The following is a 9,631-nucleotide window of genomic DNA, read 5'->3' as shown; positions in this document are numbered from 1 at the left end:
AAAGACAGTTTACAGTAATAAGACTATCATTTTCCTATTCAAATGTGTGAACAGTTTAAACATTACTGCATTTCTGTTACTAACACACATCCTTTATTTCAGAGCATTTGACTGTGACAAAGGTGTCACTGAAGACACAAACAGAAAGCTGTCATTAATCAGCTAAATGTCTCAGAGGGCAGACAAGTCATCATTGTGCTTGTTGGTGATGTATGTCTGCTCATTGCGTCTTCTCTTGGCTCCCAGATTACTGCTTATAACTTTATTGGATGTTTTGGATTGCAATCTCATATGTAAGATCAAGAGAAAGGAGGTTAAGGTACAGACTAGGATGAGGAAAATGTTCTATACTGTAAGTGCATACTATTATTGAAAAATGACAATATAAAGCTGAGACAAATCAAAGCAGGGGTTTGTGAGTCTGAAACAGTGACATTCCTGTTTATACGATAATAGCAATAACAGGAGTACAACAAAACTAATGACGGTAAACCACAGAAACTTGTACATTACACAGCAAATTTTAAACAAATGAAAGGGGAACGTACGGTAGAAAGTCCTTTACCTGCATGGCCACACGTGTTTGAGCCATAGACTGTTTTAAAAGAAGTGGACGTAGTAATCGTGACGTCACATATGGGTTTGTGGACTGCACTTTTGAAGCTTTGGCTGTTGCCATCTTGGTTTTCCTGAACCAGAAGTGACCATATTTGGACGAGAGGGTGGTACTAGCTAGCTCGCTTGGTTGGTAAGGTGCATCCGGAACGTTAATTCACATTAACTGTGATGCTAAGTCCACAGCAACTACCCCCGCCACGTGTGAGGTTGATTGGATGAGCAGTTCTTGAAATAATCAAAATACAAACACACACACACACACACACACACACACACACACGCACACACACACAGATTCTTGCATTTATTAGAGAGATGAACTGAAAACACACTGTGAAAGGGATAAAGTTATGAGGCAAAAACATAGACTGCACCCAAAAACAAGTTCACAGCTAGTAAAATGTACACAGTGCAGTGGATACGATTCGCCTCTATCCTGTTGGACAGTGCACTGTGTTAGTGACTTGTCAATCAGAAGGTAGCCATGTTCTAAAGCATGCCCTGCTTTATTGTCTATTTTTCTTTAAATGGGACCATGATTTATGAAATGAACATCATGCTGTACTATTGAAGATTTGAAACTAGCGATTAAGGCCTTTAACTCATTGGGGAAGTGTTTACTGATGTAATACATCAAGTGAGAAGTGGAATAATTTTGTCACTGACTCCAGTGCAATCAGACTTATTTTTTGCAAGGGATAGGGTTATGACAGGGCCAACAGACAGATTTTACACAGTCGTGATAGAAGTGAAAGGGCCATAATTTAATAATGCTGACGTTAACATTTACCACATTTACCACATTTACCTCTGTCTTGACCACTGAGCAGCAAATGGAAGTAAATTTGTCCTTCAGGGCAGGTTACTGTGCATGTCTCGACTATTTGCCACTTAAAATGTGTTTGCATGTCTACTTATTAGGCCGCCCCTCACTCTGGTACATGTAAAAGGTTTTTTTTTCTCTCCTGGGAGTAGTTTCCTCTTAAAGTACTGACCAGTTTAGTGTTGTTTGTGCAGATGTGGCGGCAGTGTAGAGGCTTTCAGACCTAACAACCTAATGGCACTAAACAGTTTCTCCCCCTCCCATGTCTATCTGCACTGTTTATTTTTCAATTAGCCAGGGCTCAAGTTGGCATGGTGTCAGGTGGGCATGGGCAGCTATAGCACACACTTGTGAAGCACAATAGAAAATCTACGGCGCAAAACAAGGATTTCATAAATTAGCACTCATGAATTATTATGCCAGGTTGGTTACTCTCTCTCTCTCTCTCTCTCTCTCTCTCTCTCTCTCTCTCTGCGCTCCTACTGTATGTGTGCATGTCAAAACAAAACAAGTGTTTATGTCAATGAAAGAAAGAGTTGCATTGCTCTTTGTGTGTGAGTGAATGGGGCAAAATGTTTGCGTCCTTTTGGGTGTATCAGTAAGTTTAGAGTGATCCCACTAAATGTGTGAGTAAGGAATTGTGTGTGTGTTTCACAGCACATGTTCATATATGTGTGTGAGTTCTCCTAAACTATTGAGGTTTGAGTGGAAGCAAATTACTGCTGAAAAATTCAACTGAAACAATTTCCTCCACAGTTATCCATGCATAACAATAGTTAATGTTCATGTTATTTTGTCCAAATATTTGGACAAATTGTATATTGGAGTTTCTTAAAACTTTCATGCCATTGAATTGAATTGAGTTGAATTGATACAACAGATAGACAAACAGACACATAGACAGTAGATCCAGACCATTAAATTGGCCCTGACGGTATATAGGCCAACATTACCGAATCGCAGATCTGTAGCAAAGTAAATGTTGGCCAATTAGAAACTGGTAATAGTGAAAAGTAGTAAGAGATTGCAGTAAGTAATTTGGAAACAGTGTCTTCATTACATAGTTTGTCCACTAAACGGCACTTGCAACTTCAAATTCTCTAATAAAATGTTCACCCTCAAAAAATGGACTATTGGTTGGGCTCAGACAGACTGACAGCGGTCCGAGTTAAATTCTCTGTCAGGTGTTTCACATAGAGAATAAACTTGAACAGATAAGGAAAGTTGGCTAATAGAGGAAGTCTACGACTGTCACGAGCCCAAAACTATTCAGGAAACCCCCCGCCCCAAGAGTTGCCAAATTAGACCCTGATAAGCACATTATTTTTACTCTACCATTCCTGACATCTATACCTCAAACTATATGCTGTTGGTCTGTGATAGCAAACAGCAAGGTTACAGGAGCTGGCATAGAGCCCAAAGCTTTAAGAGTTGTTTCAGAGTAAAAGTTACACTGAGCAGGCGCCCTTCGGGATCTCTTGGGGATTTCAGAAACAAATGATCTGATATATGCCAAGACTTTCAAATTCCATTACGAAATATAGTTTAAGTACCCATTCAACATTTCATAAATAGCAATAAGGATTGCTCTAACTTAAGCGTGTGATTGCAAATAAAGTTTATGCAACATGAGTATGCGTGAGAAAGTGTTGGTGCATGCATGTTTGTGCTTGTGTCTGTCTGGACTCCTGTGTTTGCTTGTGCACATGAAAGATGAACTGCAGTTGAACTACAACACAGACAGAGTTGTGGACCGTTTTTGCAAAGTTTTTGTTTTTTTATTTCTTTAAAACTGAATATTTATTATTTTCTGGTTTCTTCCAAACTGAATTTTGATTTTGACAAACCTGAGCAGTTTGTAGCAGTTTCATCTTAAACAATACATAAAACATGTGATTTTAAACTTTTCTTCGGCAGGCAAAAATGCTTAAATTGCAGCAACAACCTGGGGGAGTATAGTTACAGAGCAAGACTGGTTACATGCAGTCCGACCTGGGAGCTGCCCAGCACTACGACAGCCTTGCACTGAGTACAGTAAGCAAGATGATTCAGGGACTCATACACTTGACCTTGCACTAACACCAGCAGCATATTCAATTTAAACACACAGTAGTAGCTTATAAATTGTATTTGCAAGAAAGTTAGTGTCTCCCTTTTTAACATTATTTGACAGACCTTCCACTTGAATGTCTAAATTTAATGCAGGTGCTTCTGGTGTAGAGCAGGACTCAACAATGATGGGCAACAAGGGTCAAAGCAGCAAACGTCTAATTTCTCCATAGCAGGTATGATGTCATGAGGAAAGAACTGGAAACGGGACCAGAAGATTGACGGATGAGAGCAATGTGAAAGCACAATGAGTTGAGGAGAAAAATGGAAACAGAGGGAATGTGAGAACTCCAGCAGGGCTTAACCAGGCAATGTTTCAATGTTTGTGTGTGTGTGTGTGTGTGTATTTGTGTGTGTGTGTGTGCAACAAAGATGGTAGGTAGCGAGTAGCACCCTGACACAGAACCCCACATTGCCACACAGCTACCCAAGGGTAGGACTTCCCATCAGTGTGTGTGTGTGTGTGTGTGTGTGTGTGTGTGTGCGCGCTTTGATGAGAACTCTGCCATGTCCATACTGTGTCAGAGCTCATTATTGCTGTTTGTGTTGTTATTGTATGCATCAAACCAAGCTTCAAAGTGTGCATGTCTGTGCTTGCGTAACGCTTCTCCAGTATCTTGTCTGTCTGAGCACACGCATCCATGCATCTCTGCGCGGCTGTGCGTCTCATAACGCGGCATGTGTGTAAGTGTGTGTGGTTGCAAGTCAGCGAGAGAGGGACAACAAGGGAGGGAGAGTGAGAGAGAGAGAATTGAGAGAGGTTTGAGAGCTCAATGGGCAAACACAGTGTCCTGATGTGCTAGTGCACGCTGTTTCTCTGGCAAGTTTGCAATACCGCTGGATTCTTTAAGTTTTGGGCAGAAGTTGCTGCTGCTGTTTGTGTGTCTTTTAGCCGCCACAGGTTCTACTTGTCCTTCTTTTACCATCTCTCAAGGTAATGTATGGGATGTGAGTGTGGGATAAAATACTCTTTAGTTTCCTGTTCATTTTTGTGTATTTACCTCAAAAGTGTTAGCGTGGCGACTAGTGGTTTGTCTAAAGTTCAAGCAGAGTTCACTAAGATAAGAGATGGCTCAAAGGATTGTCTGCGTTTTTAATTTGAGTTGTTTTAAAATGGCTCATTGGTGTTTTCCTCGCATGTCCACTATCAGTCTATCTTTTCTTAAATCTTGATGTTATCTTGCTTTCCCTTCCTTTATGAAAGTCTAAAAGATAAGATTAAAAAAAATCATTTGACTTGTGACTTCACCACAGTATCATTCTGTGGTGAATAACGGATCATGGGGAAAAAAACTGCTTATTCAAACTTAATTTGAATTATGCATGTACTTTTTTTTTCAGACGGTAATTAAGTGTGTCTGCACATGCAGGTCAGATTTTGTATTTCATTGAGCCATTTACTTACCTCAGTGTTTTTTCTCGACCTTCTGTTGTGAGGCACTGTGACAGCTGACACGCTGTGTGCATTATGGATAACCATGAGTTAAAGTGTAACATTTTTTCAGGCACATGCTTAAGTTGCTACCTTTCGAGTAGAAATTGCAAGATTTCCGTCAGGTTTGAGCGTCTAAAGCATCTCAAGCAGACCAGAGGGTGTGCACTGTACTTTTGTCAGCCTTGAGGATTCAGATGGAAAGTCATTGTTATGATGAAGAACTTATGATTGCTTTCATCAGGAAGTAAAAGTGTGGTTTGTATGGAGGGGGGGGGGGGGGGGGGGGGGGGGGGGGGGGGGTATGGAAGGTTAGCCAGTGTTTATTTTCCAGGTAAATGAGAGGATCTTGGTTACGTGGTAGTCAGATGTTAGTGCTGAGTGAATGTCGTGCCGTGTAAAACTGTTAGACACTCGGACTTAATTAAGATAATGGCATTTCATGTAAATTGAGTCTTCGTACATGCTGGCATTCATTACTAATGCGCTAACACTTTAAACAATCTAATCCACTTTTAAATGACTCTCAGTTTGACCCATAACTCATGCGAGAGCATTTTGGATTGGTTGTTGAGTGAATGTATGTGTGCATTTTCTGCTAAATACTAGATTATTAGTTATACTGTAATGTTTGTGAAAATTTCACTCAATGTTGACTTATTTTATAATCCATACACAGGAGCCTTCCTCCTTGTTGAACTTAAAAACAAATTCAAGTGTTTTACAAGGCAGAACAATTTGTACACATGATCTACAGAACTGGCACAAACTACATATTCACAGATGTTCACAGAGAATATCACTTGATGCGCTAATTTGGACAATAATGTAGCTGCACAATTTTATAGAGTCCCGTGTTTACATTATATTTACTATAGCACTTGACTGGAATTAAGCATTGAATTAAGGAATAAAAGAGATAAATTTGCTGCATTAATTTTACACTGTTTACAGATACGTAATTTTCTTAAACACCTGAAGTGCAGTTGAAATAACGTCTAAGTCTAATTGTTCTCAAGAGTTAAATAAATTAGTATGTAGATGTTCTTTTATTAATCTGATATCTGCTTAGTGCATGTCCAACTGCAAAAAGAAAAAGAATAAAAGAGGGCATTTTCTCTTATTTGTCCCCATTATACGGCTCTGAGCAGGGGACCATCAAAACAGGTTGTGCGACAGAGTGATAGCATGAAATGAGAAACATGAAGAAAAGTAAACCGGCATGCCCCAGCACAGTCCCTCACTTTATACCACCGAGGCTGTATTTCATAGTTGTATTTCATCATCATAGTCCATGTGCTTATGGCATGTAGAAAGACACGAAGGCTCATTTTTATGTATTCTGTAATGTGGGTTCACTCAAAAGTCATTTAGAGCTAAAGAACTCTTTGCTTGTGACTTATCAGTGGATTTTCCCTCTGTGTGTTGCAGTGTGCCCCATCGCTGAGTGCCTCACAGGACGAGCAGTTTGTGGAGAAGATCCAAGAATCGTGTAACTTTTTCTGCTGGCCACATCCTGTTCAAACACACCTCTCTTCTCGCATACCCTGTTTTGTCTGTGCCAGCGGCCTGCTCGTATTCTTCTTGCTCAACAGACTCTTACACATTTCAGTCTCTCCCCCCCACACACACACACCTCCCCTCATTCTGGCTCCTTTCTCTTCTTTTAGCTCTGCTCTCCTGTTCCCCGTCTCCTTTACCTGTCCACGAAGGACAGTCCTATTTCTTTGCCAAATTTGCCCCGCACCGTCACTGCGCTATTCCCCCACTCTCCTAACCCCTCTGTTCCCCTAATGGGCACCCAATCAGACAGCAGTGCCACATTCCCTTCATCGTCACTGAGATCCTCTCTCCACCCCTAACTGCCTCGCCAACGCCAACATCAACACGACCCAATGGAGACAAAAGATATGATGATGACGAGCATGTTGACAATGGATAAAGGGGAGAATGAGGGAGAGAGGGACAAAGGCAGACAGGATGTGGGGGGAGGAGAGGAGGGGACACAGCAGGAAAATGGTAGACTGATGCTGGCTGATGGTCTCGCAGAGAGAGGACCCAAGAGCCTGACCTCCGGCTCTGGACAACAGGTGTCCAATGGCTTCACCACGTCTACTCCGCAAAGCCCCAGGGAGGGGCCAGGGACCGCGGCTTGCGCTGGAGGTACAGCCTCTGGGACTGGAGGAGGTGCCGGCTCCTCAGTGCCGCTGGGAGGCCTCAGGACTCTGGTGGTCCAGCAAACCAGCTTGGAGAGGCCCAGAGAAACCTGGAGCAAGAAGATGGACTTCTTGCTCTCTGTGATCGGCTACGCTGTGGACCTGGGAAACGTCTGGCGCTTCCCTTACATCTGCTACCAAAATGGAGGAGGTGAGGAGGCAAAAGATGTTTGAGAGGGGGAGAGGGAGATGAGGAGTGGGGTGAGCTGGAGCTCAGCTCACAGGAGATCCTTTGCTAAAGTAAACAGGACTTCACAGATTAGAAAGACGAAAAAGGCTCCTTTTAGGTCTGAATTGTACTACAGCGTATACTGTGTGTGTACATAGTAATAATTCCCAACACATTTAGCAGCTGAAGTGTCAGTTTACTGCCCTGGAACTTTTTCCATCATTAAAGAGAGAGGTACAGTAGATGGAGACTGTCTTTGGTAAATCATTATTTCTGCAAAACAAACAGCTAAATAAAAAGGGTGCAGGCCTATAAGGAAGGCTGCAGTTAACATGCTTGTTTATGAATAGCGCTTGATGTGGCCCATTTCTTGCACAATCTAAAGTACAAAAAGGTAAGTCCGTGTAGTCTGCCTGAGCTCTGTTACCACACAATCCTCCCTCACTTAGCTGCAAATAGGGCCTCCCCGTTCCACTTTTATTGAATTTGCAATAATAAAATCTTTGCAATTTCCTGTGTCCTGTGTGTGTGTCTCACGGAGCGAAGTAGAGATGGGGACTGGGAGACACTTGATAGAGGCAACAGTATTAATTGTGGTTTTTATGAGAACACCTTCAGTCTCTTTCTCCTTGCTTAATAACCTGTCTCCCAGGCAGCTGCTCAATCAACCCTTATCTTTGCTTTCATGTCACAAAGGCATGACACACACACACACACACATCGCCCCACCCACTCACATACACAAATGCACACATGCACATAAAAATAAGTTGATAATCTGTTGATAATCTTTCATTCTTTCTGAAGAAAGAATGAAAGGGAGAAAAAGAAAGAGAGAGATCTGGCTGCCGTTCTGCTGCTTTTCTGTTCCTCTGTGTTTGGTCTTCTAATTCTCCTTTCATCAATTTTATACTTTCCTTACTTAGCAGTAATGAAGCTAACATTGCAGTAGTCCTAATTTGTCATTGCAGAATTTGAACAAAATTACCCTCCTTACTGTGTTTTCACATATTCAATGCAGAGCGTTATTAAAGTGGGAAAGCGTGCACTGTTGTTTTTGAATGGACTAGGGTTGTGTAAATGATAAGGTACTTACAATATGTAATGATTTTTTCAGGGTGCTTTTTAATGTTCTTGGTTCTTGTCAGGGGTTATTGAGAGGACTACTGAGATTACAGATGGAGTGTGAACAAGTAGCTTCTCTCATGAGTGCCATTTACTTTTTACTGTTCGTCCATAACTCTTTCTTTGTTCCAATGATTCCCTTCTCACTTCTCCCACTGTTTTCATCCTCCCCACATTTTTTTTCTCCCTCTCTCCTTACTTGTTCCCCATATCCACCCTCCTCCCTTTCTCTCTCTGCCCAGGTGCCTTTTTGCTGCCCTACCTGTTGATGGCAGTGTTCGGAGGTGTCCCTCTCTTCTACATGGAGCTGGCCCTCGGCCAGTTCCACCGCAGTGGCTGCATCTCCATCTGGAAACACATCTGCCCCATCTTCAAAGGTATCAGGAGGTGTGGAGAGAAAACAGGAACAGATGGAGAGATATGTTAATAGCAATAGCTTGGATTAAAAGGTAAGGCGAGAACATGAAAGAACAGCGCTTACTAACGGGGAAATTGGCAGCAAGGTAACAAAAAAAGACGAAGAAGGACAGTGTCAGAGCCTGAGAGACAGCTCATTTAACCTCCAAGTCCCCCTCGGTACAGTTCCCGTCAAGAGCATCCCTAGCTTCTTGTACATCTAGTGAGATGTACTGACTCTCTGTTATGGAAATTGTCACATTTCCATGCCAAATGCCAGATGCTCAGAAATGTGATAGTATGTAAATTGTTGTTGTTCGGAAATGTCACCCACTCACCCAATAGCAACTTGAATTAGCTTGAAAACTCACCTGATGTCTCTTGAAAAAATGTAGGAGAGATTGTTATGATCAGGATAGTTCAAGTTTAAATTCTTCTGAACCTTTTTTCATTTTTGTGGTAACAGTCATTTTCTCCACTCATCCAGGGATCGGCTTTGCCATTTGCATCATAGCCCTCTACATCGCCTTCTACTACAACACCATCATGGCCTGGGCTTTATACTACCTACTATCATCATTTCAGCCCACCCTGCCCTGGACCACCTGCGGCAACAGCTGGAACACCGGCAACTGTAACCGTTACATGTCCACTGACCATAATGTGTCGTGGTCCAACTCCTCCACCTCCCCTGCCGAGGAGTTCTATACGTAAGTGCATGTAAGTCGGATGTAGAGGCGTAG

The 9,631-nt window shown here is 42.1% G+C and overlaps 1 protein-coding gene across 1 annotated transcript in view; it reads left to right on the top strand.

The window, feature by feature from the left end:
• The first annotated feature begins 4,294 nt into the window (after positions 1-4,294).
• Positions 4,295-9,631, top strand: part of slc6a4a (solute carrier family 6 member 4a) — a 17,725-nt gene continuing 12,388 nt past the window's right edge. The window contains exons 1-4 of the mRNA XM_046074851.1: positions 4,295-4,484; positions 6,414-7,349; positions 8,735-8,869; positions 9,376-9,598. Coding sequence (XP_045930807.1) covers positions 6,878-7,349; positions 8,735-8,869; positions 9,376-9,598 — 830 coding nt within the window. The 5' untranslated portion in view covers positions 4,295-4,484; positions 6,414-6,877. The remainder of the gene's footprint in view (positions 4,485-6,413; positions 7,350-8,734; positions 8,870-9,375; positions 9,599-9,631) is intronic.

The sequence above is a fragment of the Micropterus dolomieu genome, linkage group LG17 (genome assembly GCF_021292245.1).
Source record: "Micropterus dolomieu isolate WLL.071019.BEF.003 ecotype Adirondacks linkage group LG17, ASM2129224v1, whole genome shotgun sequence".
Taxonomy (NCBI): domain Eukaryota; kingdom Metazoa; phylum Chordata; class Actinopteri; order Centrarchiformes; family Centrarchidae; genus Micropterus; species Micropterus dolomieu.
The sequence above is the reverse complement of the archived record's forward strand: the minus strand, read 5'-3'. Positions and strand labels throughout refer to the sequence as shown.